General features: G+C 43.3%; 1 protein-coding gene across 1 annotated transcript in view; it reads left to right on the forward strand.

Annotated features, from left to right (window-relative positions):
* Nucleotides 1-16,618, forward strand: part of POLN (DNA polymerase nu) — a 157,374-nt gene that overhangs the window by 39,958 nt on the left and 100,798 nt on the right. Inside the window, 4 exon segments of the mRNA XM_045997769.1 lie at nt 2,280-2,437; nt 4,765-4,833; nt 6,990-7,050; nt 7,721-7,785. Of these exon segments, the coding sequence (XP_045853725.1) occupies nt 2,280-2,437; nt 4,765-4,833; nt 6,990-7,050; nt 7,721-7,785 (353 nt within the window).

Genomic DNA, 16,618 nt, shown 5'->3' on the forward strand with positions numbered 1-16,618 from the left:
TCTTTCCTATTTATCACTTTATCTAGAATCTATTTCCAAACTCATTTCTTTTCTTTTCTTTTTTTTTTTTTAAATTTGATAGAGATCACCAGCAGGCAGAGAGGCAGACAGAGAGAGAAGGAGGGGAAGCAGGCTCTCTGCTGAGCAGAGAGCCTGATGCAGGGCTCGATCCCAGGACCCTGGGATCATGACCCGAGCCAAAGGCAGAGGCTTTAACCCACTGAGCCACCCAGGCGCCCCTCTCATTTCTTTTTTTCTTTTCTTTTTTTTTTTTTTTAAGATTTTATTTATTTGTTTGACAGACAGAGATCACAAGTAGGCAGAGAGGCAGGCAGAGAGAGACGAGGAAGCAAGCTCCCTGCCAAGCAGAGAGCCCGATGTGAGGCTCGATCCCAGGACTCTGGGATCATGACCCGAGCCGAAGGCAGAGGCTTTAACCCACTGAGCCACCCAGGCGCCTCTCATTTCTTTTTTTATATCCCTCTTCCCCATCATCTGTATCACATCAGTTGCCTTTGTGTGTTACCAGTTCAGTTTTTACTTTTATTTTTATTTTTTTCAGTTTTTATTTATGATTTTTTTTTGTTTTATTTCCTGAACCCTTTCATTTCTTTGTTCAGTCCCCTCATTTCCAGGTATTTCTAGTTCTGATTTATTTGTTTTTCATTGCTTTTATCATTTTCTCATATTTTCTTAGCTCTTTTTAAATCTGTCTTTTCGGCCTTTTTCTTTCAACTACTGGCATTTTCTCCTCGGTGTGGGGCCTTCCTTGTCCTGGGGACTTGAGTATGTGAGGCAGAGGAGTTGACAGAAACCAGCCCCCAGGCCCTTCCCGTGCCATCACACCTTCCCCAGGAGTTTTCAAGAATGTTAGCAGGGCCTTAATTTTGGACCCTTAGAGCTCTGAAAAGGCAAGCAGAGTGAACTAGTCTGCCAGGTCGGTTAGCCTGGCCACATGGTGTTGGGTCAGACCGTGGGCAGCCAATGTGGGTGCAGGTCCCAGAGCACCTGCCTGTGTTGTTCCAGCCAAGGTTCCAAACCTGCCAACATTGGGGACTTCCAGACATCAAATAAAAAAGTCACAATACCGGATTCATTGGCAAATAGAAATCTCTTAAACAGCATAATTTAAAGATGCCAGAAGATATAATATTTAGTGTGTTGTGATTTAAGACTACAATTTTGTTTAAAAGCAAACTCCTTGTTTTTATGTAGCATTATTCAAAATGTTTAAGTAACTTGGGGCACCTCGGTGGCTCTATTGGTTGAGCATCCGAGTCTTAATTTCAGTTCAGGTCATGATCTCAGAGTCCTGCGTTCAAGCCCGGCACTGGGCTCTATGCTCAGTGCAGAGTCTGCTTGGGATTCTCTCTCTCTCTCCCTCTACCCCTGCTTGTGCTCTCTCTCTCTCTAAAATAAATAAATAAGTCTAAAAAATGTAAAGCAACTTAAAAATACAGTTGCTTAGAATTCAGATTCATCTCTCAGTTTATTAGTTCCCCCCTTTTATAGCTTGCCTGTCCATGTTTAAAATACTCTGGCACTAAATCTTACTTAGCAAATGTCGTTTTTGTTTTTCACAAAGCATCTTCCCATATGCTGCACAGAGATGTACAGTAACCTCTTCCCTGGGTTTTTGGAAATCTAGTACTTAGGGGCAGTGACATCCCAAGCTCCAGGGGTGGCATTGTTTTACACATCCCAGTGCAGCAGAGATCTGGGGGGTCTCTCAGGTTTTCCTCCTGTCGGGAAATGCCCCAAATGCCAGGCATCTCTGTCCTCACATACACTGCCCACTGCTCCGTACCCCTGAACTCGGCAATGAGGACACTTACGTTCTTTCTTCAGCTCACAAGACTTGGGCTCCTGGACACCCTGAAGAGGAGTCAGGAGCACCTAGGAAAACAGCCCAGTGAGAGGCACAGGGTTAGAAAGCTCAGGAGCAGGAACGGGGGGCAGGTGGGGGAGAGGAGGCCAGAAGAGTACCAGAGGGTTCTCATCACCACCTCTGAACATTTGTGAGAGGTCCCAGTTCCACGTTAGTTTAGTCCCCTTCTTTGGCTGTCTGGGGTCAGTTCCCCACGGGGATTGCCTCTGTGGGACCTAGGTCGTGGAGGCCGTTCATACCAAAGGCTCTGAGTTCCTCAGGAATGGTGGAGCATCATTTCGGCACTCAGCTCCATAACTGGATGGCAGTGCTTTTATTATTACTTTGACCCTTGAGAAAAGGATGGTTCTTCGGTTTTTGTGGAGGGATTAAATGGCCTTTTTCTTTGTAGTTGTTCATTTTGTAGGGCTTGATCCCAGAATTGCTGCCTGGCTTATAGATCCTGGGGATACTGCACCCTCTTTTGAAGATTTAGTGGCAAAATACATTGAAGGCTCCATCTCTGTTAACGTGAACAGCACATATGGGAATTCGTCAAGAAATGTTGTGGTGAGTTGTGTTAAGATCAGGGTGTACCACCTTAGTCAACCCGAATTTTTTCCTTGAAACTTATTCCACTTCATACAGTCCTGTAGTAAAAATAACATTGCTGACATTCATTTTCACTTATTCTGCACAAATGCTTTTTACTCTGATGCTTCTGGTGGAGGATATTGAATTAGGATGGGTGACTTCTGTTCCTTCATGGAACTGACTCCCTGGGAAGTCTGTTCACAGCGGGATTCTTCTAAAAGGACTCTCTGGGGTCAGCGAGCCACGTGCTCTATGTCCGTGAGCTGCTTGTAGTGCTGGTGGCCCGGCCACCACACAGAGGCTCTGGCCATACCTCACTCCATGTGCCCAGGTGGGTCTTCCCGAGGCCTGTCCTGGAGACACGCTGAGTTGTTAGGAACTGCGTCTGCAGAAGCCATGGTATTCATGGCTCTGGAGCAAAGTCCCCGAGGAGGGGACCCCCAGCTAGGCCACTCTGTTGAGGCTTCTTGTGTGCAAATCAACAGCAAACGCTAGACGCACAAGTGGGTGAATGTACAGGGGCTCAGGGAGCACAAATACTGGCCATGGGCTGGGAACCACAGGGGCAGAGTGGCTGGTGAGGTGAGGGCCCTGAGCCTCTGGGAGGTCTGCTCGCTCCCGCCCTTCATCCTGTGCCATCTGTGAGGGAGGGTCTGAGTCAGATGGGGACTTGAAGATACAAATGCAGAAACTTACTCCCCCTTAATTTGAAAACATGTGTCAGAGGAATATGGGGAGCTCACAGACTCAGAGGGAAAGCAGTAGCAGGCTGCAGAAGACACGAGTCCTCAGGCCCCAGGCCTAGCAGTGAGCCATTTGTCACTTTTGTTGAAGACCCACAGGGAATTCCCTCACTGTGCCACATGTGTGCCCCTTGGCGGGGGTATAGGACATAAAGGTGAGTTCTCGTGATCGTATGATGCTGGGAGGGGAGCTTCCTCAAACAGCAGCCGAGACACTATCCCTGAAATAGGGATGTGCCCACCTCCGCACTACCAGTACCAGTTTATAGAGGAGAAGACTAAGGTGCAGAAAGGTCAATGTGCATGCACATTGCCCAAAGTCAAGTTGAGGCTGTGTTCAAAGTGTGTGTTTCTGACTCTAAAGTCTAGTTTCTTCCTAGTGCATCTGGGGATGGAAGTAGCCACAGGGAACAGAGCAGCAGCCACAGAGGTGTTTTCTCCCTCTCAAGGAGCCAGGGCCCTGCACCCAGGCTGGAGCAGCTGCTCACGGTGCTGGGGACCCTGCCCATCCCACCACTGCCTGTGTGCCCTTGCCTCACCCAGAGCTTTCGGCGCACTGCAGGAAGAAAAGCAGCAGCCTCTGCGAACTTGTACTTGAATCTGTGGACTAGAAATGTGTCCACTGTGAAGGCCTGCAGTATGTGAGGGGTGGGAGAGGAGAGTCAGGCCCACTCTGTGCTGGCTGAAGAGGTGACGGGAATTATCTGGGAGAATGCAGGGGGAGTCTGGGCCAAGGGAGCAGCACTGGAGCGGGAGGGAAGGGTGAGGTTGCGAAGGAAGGTGTGGGGTAGAAGGGTAGCTGTGTCAGGGGCTCTTTCGGGAAGGTGCTGGTCCCCCTTGGAGCTCGGTCTTGTCCCGGCGGAGCCCCGGCTAGAGAACGACTCATACTGGGAGGCTCATCGTGAGGTCTGTCCTGTGGGAACCTTATTCGGGCAGGAGTAGACAAACTGCTCTGAGACAAGTCGTGCGTGAGAGCTAAGGCTGTGGATGAGGAGAGTCCAAAGGCCAGGCTACATCAGCCCACTGCTGGCTCCTCATCCTGGGGTTTCTCTGGCTTGGGGCCTTGAGGCCAAAAGTGGAGTGTGGGGAGTTGTTTGGCAGAGCGAGTTATCCTGGGAGGAGAGTCAGGCTGTTTGTCAGGGGCTGCAGCCCTGATCGTCCACGCTCAGGCCTCTGGGGCTGACGTCTGGGTGAGGACAGATGCTGAGGGTGGCCACGTGGCTCCTCAGCCTACTGGGGCACGTGGTGGGGTACACGTCTGTCTCTCCCACCATGTGATCTTTACACCATGGACACTCTGCAGTTCCTGCTAAATGAGGAAACAACCGGGTTTGGGGAAGAGTCTCCAGGTAGCTTGCACTTGCCTGGTAAGAAGGCTGTTGTGTAATGTGGGAGCTTGCCCATGGGAGGTATTTGGTGAGGCCGCCGACGTGTCATGTTTGCCATGGAAAGACTCATGCCACCTACTAGTGCCCATTTCTGTGGGTTGTGTCCCTCCCTGGATTTCGATGAACATTGCTGCAAGTTTGCCTAATCTTTCATTCTTTTGATCTTTTAAAGAATCAGAATGTACGTGTGAACCTGAAGATACTCTACAGACTTACGATGGGCCTTTGCTCCCAGCTGAAGGCAAGGCATGTTGTTGTAACTTGGGGTCGGCAGGCACTCTTGCTCACTGTTCCCCAAGAGCATCTTTCACTCCCATCCATGCTCACAGCTGCGCAGAAAACAGAGCAGTGGATTCTCAGGCCAAGTGAACTTGTGCCTCACTCATAGAAGGACAGGCCACATGATGGGACCTGGAGGGATATTTTTTTTTTAAGATTTTATTTATTAAAAAAAAAAAGATTTTATTTATTTATTTGACGAGAGAGAAAGAGTACAAGCAGAGGAAGCAGCAGCAGAGGGAGAGGAGTAAGCAGGCTCCTGCTGAGCAAGGAGCCTGATGTGGGACTTGATCCCGGGGAACTGGGATCATGACCTGAAGCCGAAGGCAGTTGCTTAACCAACTGAGCCACCCAGGCGCTCCAAGGACTTGGAGTTTTTACAAAAAATGTTTTCTGTAGGCTAATAACTGTAGCATTTTTAAAAAGCTACCAAATGAATTGAAATATTTCTTTTTTTTTTTTTTTAAGTTTTTATTTATTAGAGAGAAAGGGACAGCATGAGTAGGGGGAGGGGCAGAGGGAGAGGGGGAAAAACTCTCCAGCAGACTCCCCACTGAGTGGGCTCCATCCTAGGACCCTGTGATCATGACCCTGAGATCATGACCTGAGCCAAAGTCAGATGTTTAACCCACTGAGCCACCTAGGTGCTCCTCAGCTGGAATGTTTCTAACATTGCCATTGACATAAAAGCAAAGCATTTATTTTAGTTTAATAGTGAGATGGACACAGCTCTCCTCAGTCTCATTGGGAAGCAGAGGGCATTCACAGGAACAGTCAAGAAGAGTTGAAGGAAGGGACTGTGTATGGATGCAAGGCCAGGAGTGGAGGGCCAGTCAGGGACAGAGAAATATCAGGGGATAGGCACTGCCTGGAAGCTTTTCCACCACTGGGCCTGGAGGGGAAGCTGTCACCAGGCTCTGGGGAGAGCCAAGGCCCGGCAGAGGCTGCTGGTCAGGAGCTGGGCTTTAGGCGCTGTGGCGGTAGGCCAGGACTATGGGCTGCTGGGAAGGGTCCAGCGGGAGAGAGGAAGCCTATTTCTCTTCCCTACAGACACAGTCCAAGAACTGAGGAGGAGCCAGGTGGTGGCTTGGAGCACGTCAGCCCTTCCCCCAGGGCAAATTTCAGGGCTCAGGGTCGGGAAGAGTCAGTGAGGGCAAGGTGGAGGGGTAGGTGAGGCCGAGGGCTTTTGGATGGCAGCAGGAAGGGACACACATGACAGAAGCCCTGAGAAGAGGCATGGAGACAGTCTGAATAAATGCAGAGACATTTCATACTCTGGGAGGAGGTGACCTGGTGACCTCATATAAGGATTTCACCTCTCCCCACACTAATTTCTAAAGCCAATGCAAAACCAATGAAAATTCTAGCTACACTTTTGGGAATTCAGTAAACCTATTCTGAAGTTAAATGGAATTAAAAGTTTAAAATACTGGGACGCTTGGGTGGCTCAGTGGGTTGGGCCTTTGCCTTCGGCTAGAGTCATGATCTCTGGGTTCTAGGATCAGGCCCCGCATCAGGCTCTCTGCTTGGCGGGGAGCCTGCTTCCCCCACTCTCTCTCTGCCTGCCTCTCTGCCTACTTGTGATCTATGTCTGTCAAATAAATAAATAAAATCTTTTAAAAAAAAGTTTAAAATACCCTACATCACACTTAAAAATGAGAAAGATTTGGGGCCCTGGGTGGCTCAGTTGGTGAAGTGTCTGCCTTCAGCTCAGATCCTGATCTCAGGGTCCTATGATTGAGCCCCTTGTCCAGCTCCTGGCTCTATGGGGAGTCTTCTTCTCCCTCTCCTTCTGCTGCTCCCCTTGTGTGTGTGTGCTCTCTCTCTCTCTCAAATAAATAAAATCTTTTTAAAATTTTTAAAAATGAGAAAGATAAAGAGAACTGGGAGTGGGGCTTGGCCTACCCGATATTTCTAAATATCTCTATGAGGTCTTGGTAAGGAAATAGGATATTTGAAAGAAATAGGAGTTCTGCTAGGAAGGAGGATGGCAGGAGGGTGGTTGTTGGGTGGGAGTTGCCTGAATTCCACCTCAGTGCTATCAAGTAGGCTGTTCAGCCCAGTGCAGACAGAAATAATTTAAAAGTAACATTGGTATCATTTCTTCCTGCAAAACAGGTTTATGGTTTATGGCAACTATTTTGTACTTTGGAGCTTCCTCTGATACCAATTTTGGCAGGTAAGGTACCATAAAGATGACAGACAGTCCTGTTTCTAGGGAATTTTTGACACTGTTTGAGAGCAGCTGTTTCTCTGGGGGAGCGCTGCGAGGCAGCAAGCCCTGTATTCCCCTCTCTGTAATAAGAGGGGTTGGAGAGCATCACCTGTTGATCTAGAAGGACAAGACGGTTCTGACCTCTTAGTCACATGGGGTCCCTTTTGCATCCTGGCGGAGCGACAGCCCCATGCTCCCGAGATCAGCAGTGTGGGACGAGCCTGTGGCATGTTCTGCACAGCAGTTGTTCATCCTGGTGGTGTACTGTCAGTCCTGCCCCTTGGGACAGCACCTAGGACAGGGGGTGCAGGCCCTCCTCTGCCTTTGCCTCTCAGCCCCCACTTGGCCCAGTCCTGCTGGGCACTAAGGGAGCTGAGCCCAGCCCACTGCTCCACAGCCTGGCTGACCCAAGACGACTCTGTCCCATGTGGCCATTCAGGGAGTGTCCCCGCGGCCCCCACTGCCACTTCTGGGCTCTAGCACTGACCATCACAGATGGTTGGTGGAGGTGGGACGTAGCAGGCACTGTCATTATTTTCCTTGTCGGGGAGTAAGGCTTGCTCCCCGTCCCGGAGGCTTTCGCGGAAATAACTCATTGATGCACGTTTGATCTGCTTTGGTGTTTGAATCACAGTGATGGAGAGCCACAGCATTCAGGTGAACAGAGGAGAGATGGAGAGGACTTCAGCCCTTCTGGGGGTGCGTTTTTATTTCAGAGCCAGGCTGCCTGTTAGCTCTTTCCTGCCTGTAAGTCCTTCCCCTCCTTCTTCTCCGTTCCTCGCTCACCTGGCTTGGATGTACGTGCAGGGGAGCACCAGGCCCTGACCAGCCTTAAACGGGCACATAGCTGGGAGCTTGGTCCATGGCGCACACAGGATTTCATGGGTCCTCCGGCTTCTCAAAGGTCAGGTTCTTCTTACAGGGACCACCTGTAGTTTGGTGAGGGGAGTTCATGGGTTTCTTGGGCTCTTTGTAAAAGCAAGAATAGAAAAAAAAAAAAAAAAAAACAAGAATAGGGCACCTAGGTGGCTCAGTCGGTGAAGCATCTGCCTTTGGCTCAGGTCATGATCCCAGTGTCCTGGGATCGAATTCTGCTTCGGGCTCCGGGCTCCCTGCTCTGCAGGCTGTCTGCTTCTCCCTCTGCTGCTCCCCCTACTCATGCTCTCTCTCTCTCTTTCTCTCAAATAAATAAAATCATCTTAAAAAGCAAGAACAAAATTTTTAAAAAATGAATGTCAAAAATTTAAAATACAGAGGGTGCATGGAGATGCATAAAAAAATGCACTAAAATGTTTCACGTAAGTTGTTTTAAAGGAAGCTCTGGTATAACCATCACCCGAGTCATAGGGTAAAATTTTGGAAGTGCTGTGTGCCCTTTCCCCATCAGAACCCCTTCCCACTGCCAAAAGTAACCTTTGCCCTGACTTCTGGAGTCACTCCTTGTTGCTTTGGTTTCCTCTCCACCTCAGTGCCTAAAGAAAGAAGTTGCCTATAGTGAATAGTACAAATATTTTTAATTATTATGGTAAAATGTAACATTTAGCATAAAGCTTACCATCTTAGCCATTTCCGATTAGACAGTACAGTGGTATTAAATACATTCATGTGCTTGTACGGCATTACTGCCATCCATCCCAGTCACTTCGCACTCGCCTCTCCCCACCGCTCCGGACAGCTCTCTGTCTCTATGATCTGACTGCTCTGGGTACTTCACCTAAGTTGAATCACACAGAATTATCTTTTTGTCACTGGCTTATTTCACTTAGCATAATGTCTTCAACATTCATCCTGGTTTTAGAGTATTGTACTTTTCTTCCTTTTCAAGGTCAGATGTATGTACCACATTTCGCTTACCATTCATCTGCCAGAGGAGGCAAACGACTGGGTTTGCTTCCGTGTTCTAGCCATTGTGAGTAGTGCTGCCATAAACACGGGTGTATAAAGAGCTCTCTGTGAAGCCCTGCTTTCCGTTCTTTTGAGTACATACCCCAAGGCAAATTGCTAGATCTTACAGTAATTTTTAATTGTTTGAAGAACCACTGTACTTATTCCACCATTTTGCACTCCCACTAAGGGTGCATAAGCGTGCGTTCTCCACATCCTCACTGATACCTATTGTTTTCTCAGTTTTTTGTTTTGTTTTGTCTGTATAATAGCCATCCCAATGGGTGTGAGGTGGTATCTCACTGTAGTTTTGATTCGCATTCCCCTAATGTTTAGTGATATTGATCATCTTTTCATGTGCTTACTGACCATCTGTGTATCATCTTTAGTAAAATGTCTATTCAGGTCTTTTGCCCGATTTTTAATTGGGTTGTTAATTTTTTCTTCTTGTTGAGTTTTAGGAATTCTCTATATACTCTGGATAGTAATCCTTTTCAGATATTTGGTTTTTAAATATTTTCTCATTTTATGGATTACCTTTTTACTCTGTTGATAGTGTCTTTCGATGCACAAAATTTCTAAGTTTCACAGTCAAATGTAAAATTTTTTTCTTTTGTTACCTGTGCTTTTGTTGTCATATCCAAGAAATAGCTGTCAAATCCAATATTGTGAAGTTTCATCCTGTGTCTCCTTCAAAGAGTTTTATTGTTGTAGGTCTTACATTTAGGTCCTTGATACATTTTGAGTTAATTTTTATATATGTTGCAATGTCAGGGTCCATCTTCATTTTTCTGCATGTGAATGCCCAGTTTTCCCAGCACTATCTGTTGAATAGACTGTACATTCTCCATTGAACGTTCTTGGCATGCCTGTCCAAAATAATTTGACCATATTTGCAAGGGTTTATTTCAGGGCTCACGACTCTATTCTTTTTGTCTCTATGTCTGTCCTATGCTAGTACACCCTGTTTTGATTAGTGTAGCTTTGTAGTCAGTTCTGAAATCAGGAAGTATGGGTCCTCCACATTTGTTCTTTTTTCAAGATTGTTTTGGCTGTTTGGAGTCTCTTGAGATTTCTTATGAATTTTAGGATGCATTTTTCTATTTCTGAAAAAAAAGTCTTTGGGATTTTGATAGGAATTACATTGAATCTGTAGATCTCTTTGAGTAGTTTTGGTAAGTCTTCCAATCCACGAACATGAGATGTTTCCATTTATTTATTTATTTTTAAATTGATTTCAGCAGTGTTTTATAGTTTTCACTGTATGAGTCCTTCATCTTCTTTGTTAATTCCTAAGTATTTTATTCTTTCTGTTGCTACTATGAATAGAATTGTTTTTGTAATTTCCTTTTCAGATTGTTCATTTGTAGAAATACAGCTAATTTTTGTGTGTTGATGTTGTATCCTGCTACTTTGCTGAGTTCCAAAGTTCTAACAGTTGTTTGGGTTTTTTTTTGTGTGTGTGTGGGTTTTTTTTTTGTTTGTTTGTTTTTTTAGGTGTGGACTCTACACATAAATGGTGAGTTTTCTGCACATAAAATCATATCATCTGCAGAGATAAATTTACTTCTTCTGTCCAACATGGATGCCTTTTATTTTTTTTCCTTGCCTAATTGCTCTGACCAGAACTTCTGGTACCATGTTGAATAGAAGTGGTGAAAGCAAACAACCTTGCCTTGTTCCTCATCTTAGAGGAAATTCTCTCAGTCTTTCTGTAGGTTTTCTTTCTTTTTTTTTTTTTAAAGATTTTATTTATTCATTTGACAGACAGAGATCACAAGTAGGCAGAGAGGCAGGCAGGGAGAGAGGGGGAAGCAGTCTACCTGCTGAGCAGAGAGCTCAACGCGGGGCTCGATCCCAGAACCCTGAGATCACTACCTGAGCCAAAGGCAGAGGCTTTAACCCACTGAGCCACCCAGGCACCCCTCTGTGGGTTTTCTTATATGGTTTTTATTATGTGGAGGTAGGTCCCATCTGTTCCTAGTTTGCTGAGTGTTTTTTTTATCATGAAAGGGTGTTAAATATTGTCAAATGATTTTTGACATGATCCTCTGTTTTTTTTTTCTCCCTCCTTGTGTTGATGTGGCATATTACATTGATCAGTTTCCATGTATGGACCCATACTTGCATGCCAGAAATAAATCCTACTTGGTCATGGTATATAGTCCTTTTAAAATATTATTACAATGTTGTTGAGGATTTTTACATTGGTATTCATAAGGGTTGTTGGTGTATCATTTTCTTATATCTCTGTCTGGCTTTGGTATCAGGGTAATGCTGACCTCAGAATGAGTTACGAAGTGGTCTTCCATCCTCCCCATTTTTTTGGATAAGTTTGGGAAGGATTGGTGTTGGTTCTTCTTTAAATGTTTGGTAGAATTCACCTGTGAAGTTAATGATCTGGGGCTCTTCTTTATTGGGAGAAGAATTATTGATTCAATCTCCTTATTAGTTTTAGGACTATTCAGATTTTCTATTCTTGGTGATTTAATCTTGATGGGTTTTGTGATTGTTGATTGAACTTTTATCTGTTTCATCTAGGTTATCCAGTTTGTTGGTGTATAGTACTCTTTTGTAATTCATACTACTCTTTTGTAATTCTTCTTATTTTTGTAGAACAATGTCCCCACTCTCATTTCTGATTTTATTGCTTTGAGTTTTCTCTTTTTTTCTTAGTCTACCTAGTGAAAACTTGTCAATTTTTTAAAAAAATTTTTTAAAAACTAACTTTTGGTTTTATCAGTTTTCTCTTTTGTTTCCCTATTTATTTCATTTATCTCTGTTCTGATATTTATCATCTTCTTTTTTTCACCTTTGGGTTTAATGTGTTCTTCTAGTTCCTTAAGTTGTAAAGTTAGGTTATTGATTGAAGGTCTTTCTTGTTTCTTAATATTTATAATATTTATAGCTATTAAATTCCCCTTTATTGCAACTTTTGCTGCATCCCATAAGTTGTGGTATATTGTGTTTTTATTTTTATTCATCTCTAAATAGTTTCTAAATTCTCTTTTGATTTATTCTTTGATCCTTTGATCATTTAAAAATAATTTATTTTCCACAGTTTTGTGAATTTTCCAGTTTTCCTTTTGTTATTGATTTCTAACTTCATCCTGTTTTAGTCAGAGAACATGCTTTGTATAACTATTAATAATAATTAATTATTAAGAATTAATGTTAATAATTAATAATAAAACTATTTTTTGGTATCTCTTGAGCCTTAATTTGTGGCCTAAGATATGGTCTGTCCTGGAAAATGTCCCGTGTGCAAGTGTATGTGGTTGTTGTGGGTGGTGCTCTGTGTGTCTGTTGGATCTCATTGGTTTCTTGTGCTGTTTAAGTCCTCTGTTTCCTTATCTTCTCTGTGGCTGTTCTACCAGTTATTGTGAGTGGAATAATCAAGCTTCCCAACTATTATTGTAGAATTGTCTATTTATCCCTTCAATTCTGTCATTTTTTTTCTTCATATATTTTGATGGTCATTAGGTGTGTAAGTGTTTATAAGTGTTTATAACAGTTATGTATGTGTCACATACATGTCATCCTTTGTCTTTTGTAACCATTTTTTATTTAAAGTCTATTTTTTCTGATATTAATATAGCCATCCCTGCTCTCTTTGGGTCATCTCTTTCTGTCCTTGTACTTTCAACCTGTCTGTATCTTTGAATTTAAAGTTTGTCTCTTAGGACAGCTGGGTGGCTCCTTTGGTGAAATATCTGCCTTTGGCTTAGGTCATGGTCCTGGGGTCCTCGGATCGAGTCCCACATTGGGCTTCCTGCTCAGCAGGGAGCCTGCTCGTCCCTCTCCCTCTGCCCCTCCCTCTGCTCATGCTCTCTCTCTCTCAAATAAATAAATAAAATCTTTTTAAAAAATAATATTCGCCTCTAATGGACAGCATGTGGTTGGACCATATGTTTTTAATCTATTATGCCAATCTCTGTCTTTTGATTGGAAAGTTTAATCCGTTTACATGTAAATAATACTAATAAGGAGGGACTCAACTTATGTCGTTGTGCTGTTTTCTATGTGCATTATACATTTCTTTGTCTCTCATTTCCTATATTACTGTCTTCTTTGTGTTTAGTTGCTTTTTTGTAGTGAATCATTTAAATTCCTTTCTCCTTCTCTTTTGTGTATATCCTATAACTATTTTCTTTGTGGTTACCGTGGGGATGACATTTAACATCCTAACATTATAACATTCTAATTTGAGTTTATTACAGCTTAGCTTGAATAACATGCAAAACCTCTGTTCTTTACAGCTCTGTCCCCACCCCTTTCAGTTGTTAATGACACAAAATTATATCTTTATACATTGTGTGCCCCAAACATAAGCTAATAATTTTTTAAGTGCATTAGTCTCTTAAACTATGTAGGAAACATGACTTGGAGTTATAAACCAACATTACAGTAATACTAGCTTTTAACTCATATAATTTTTTTAAGTATGGAGAAAACAAAAAGTGCAGTGACAGATTGTTATTATAATACTAGCTTATATAAGTGCCCACATAGTCACCTTTCTTGAAATCTTTATTTCTCCATATGGCTTTGAGACACTGTCTAGTGTCCTTTCATGTCACCCTGCAGGACTCCTGGAGTATTTCCTCCAGGGCACATGTAGTGATCACATCTCCATCAATTTTTCTTTATCTGGGAATATTTCAATATCTCCCTCAGCCTTGAAGGACAGTTTTGCCAGATGCAAAACTTTTAGCACTTTGAAAATATTGGCTCACTGTCTTCTGGCCTCTAAAGTTTCTGATGAGAGATCTGCTCACTGATGTTATTGAGGGTGCCTTATATGTGAGAACACTTTTCTCTTGCTAATTTCAAGATTATCTGTTCACCTTTGGCTTTTGAAACCTTGATTACATTGAGCCTTGGTGTTGATCTCTCTTAGTTCCTCTTACTTGAAGTTTGTGGAGCTTCTTGGATGTTTATATTCATGTATTTCATCCAATTTGAGAGGTTTTCAGCCATTATTTCTTCAAGTATTTTTGCTGTCCCTTTCTTTCTGTCCTCCTTCTGGGATGCCCGCAGTGCATATGCTGATCTACTTTACGATGTTCCACTGGTCCCTTAGGCTTTGTTCACTTTTCTTCAAATTCTTCTGTGTGTTCCTCAGCCTCAATAAGTTCCATTATCTTGTCTTCAAGTTCACTGATTCTTTCTTCTGCCTGCTCAAATCTGCTGTTGAGCCACCCAAAGGAATTTTCTATTTTAGTTAATATACTTTTCAGCTCCAGAATTTCTTTTTGATTTCCTTTTAGGTTTTTTTCTCTCTTTGTCATTATTTACGTTTTGCTCACACATTGTTTTCTTAACTTTCTTCACATCCTCCTGTTCTTTGAGCATCTTCAAAACAGTTGTTTTAATGTCTTTGTCTAGTAGATCTGCCATTAGGTCTTATTCAGGGACAGTTTCTGTGGATGTTTTGTTTTGTTTTTCCCTTTGAATGGAGTGCTTTTCTTTGTATGCCCTGACATTTTTTTACTGAATATTGGACATTTGAATCTGATAATGTGGCAGCTCTGGAAATCATATTCTCCCCCCACCACAGGGTTTACTGTTCTATGTTAGTGTTTTTTGTTTTGGTTTTTTTATTGCCATGGGGTGTCTCTGTGCTGAAGATCAGCCTGAGAGGCAAGCTTAAGGTCTTCTCATGTTTTTCCTAAGATTTTTCCTGGGTATACATGGTCTGCTTCTAATTTTCCCTGTATAAGCAGTAGTGTTTGAACATCCTTGTGTTTAATTTCTGGCTCTCAAAAGAAGGAAAAATAAAAAATGAAAGGAGATGCAAAAAAGTGCTGGCCCTTTAATTCCTCTGGAAGTCTGTTCAGCTGGAGGGAGAAGGTCTTGCAACAATGTGGGGAGGGGCAACAACCATGGCTGCCTGCCTGTTTGTCTGCACGTGTGTTATTAAAATCGGCAGTCAGAGCCCAGATCCCTGCTCTTTGCAGGACAGGGTCTTTTTGCCCACCCTGGCTTCTGCACACTGTTCCAGAAACATGTGGATGATTGCCTGTGGTGTGGCTGGTGGCAGAAGATAGGGATAGATAGCTGCTACCATGCTAAGAGATGAAATTGACCAAAAGTAGCTGTAATTTACATTCCAAGCCTGGAAGTTGCAAGCTGTCAACAGACTCCTGAGTCCAGGATGGTCATTGCATCAGATGGTTTCTGCCCCTGCAGCTGTGGTCCAGGTGGGGAGGCAGTTTCTCACACGTGCTTCCTACTCTGCCTTCTTTCCAGAATCTCCTTGGTGTAAATTTTAAGTGCACAGCTTGACATGTTTTTACACATATACAATGCATGTAACTCCACCCAGAGCAAGATATAGAATATTTCCAGCACCCAGAAGGCTCCTCCTTCCTGTCTCCTCCTCATCTGTACCACCAGAGAGCCATTAATCTGACTCTGTTCATTGATTTTGAGCTTCATGTAAATGGAACCATACAATGTGGGATCTTTGGTTCTTTTTTTACTCACATTTTGTCTATGGGATTCGCTTGTTTGGTGAGTTTAGCAGATATGTGTTCCAATGAGACTTGCTGTGTACCACCCATTTTAGAACGTGTCTTAGCCTCCTTAAATCCTTCTCATCGGTAAGCACTGTGATCACAGTGGCTGTGAATATTCATGTACATAAATGTGAGTGCCCCTGTCTCCTGATTTTATGTCTGGAAGTGGAATTGCTAGAACATAGGGTGTGTGTAAGTGGTAATAGGTACTTCCAAAGACTTCTTGGAATTGGTGATGACCTTTTCCAATTCCATTTGCTACATCCATGCACACTGCCAGTCTTTCTCACTTTACTTGATCTGATGGGTCTGTCATTGTATTTTTACAGTGGATTATATGGATTTACATTGTGGATTTAGTTTGCGTTTCCCTGATGATTAATAATATTGAGGACCTTTCCATACGTTTGGTGGTATTTTGGATGTACTCTTTTGTTATCAATTTTGCAAAGATTTCACTCATTTTGAAATTTATATTAACTGACTTTTTCGTATTGATTTGTAAGGGTTCTTTATATATTCTGTATGTAAGTCCTTGTAATAAATTATGTATGCAAGTCTTTTGTAATATATATTGAAAATCCTTTCTCCCAGTCCAGGGTTTGGCAAACAATAGTCTGGACAAAATCTATCCTGTGGCCTATTTTCATATGGCCTACAAGTTAAGAGTGGTTTTACAGTTTTAAAAGACAAACACATAAACAAAGATAAAGAAGAATACGTGACAGGAGCCATATGTGGCCCATAGAACCTAAAATACTTCCAGCTCAGTCTGTGTCTGTGGCTTGTCTTTTGGTGAACAGAATCCCTTTATTTTAATGAAGTTCAGTGAACCATTTTTTAAATGTTTAAGAATTTTTTTGTGCTGATCTCTTTTGTATGGCTTTTAGTAAAGATATTCTTCTGTGTTTTCTTCTATAAACTGTATTATTTTAAGCGTATCATCCATTTCACATTAATTTTTCTATATGGTATCAGGTATCATTAAGATTTTTCCCCCTGGGGCGCCTGGGTGGCTCAGTGGGTTAAAGCCTCTGCCTTCGGCTTGGGTCATGATCCCAGAGTTCTGGGATTGAGCCCCGCATCAAGCTCTCTGCTCAGCGGGGAACCTGCTTCCTCCTCTCTCT

Source organism: Meles meles, chromosome 2, assembly GCF_922984935.1.
Source record: "Meles meles chromosome 2, mMelMel3.1 paternal haplotype, whole genome shotgun sequence".
In the NCBI taxonomy this organism is placed as follows: domain Eukaryota; kingdom Metazoa; phylum Chordata; class Mammalia; order Carnivora; family Mustelidae; genus Meles; species Meles meles.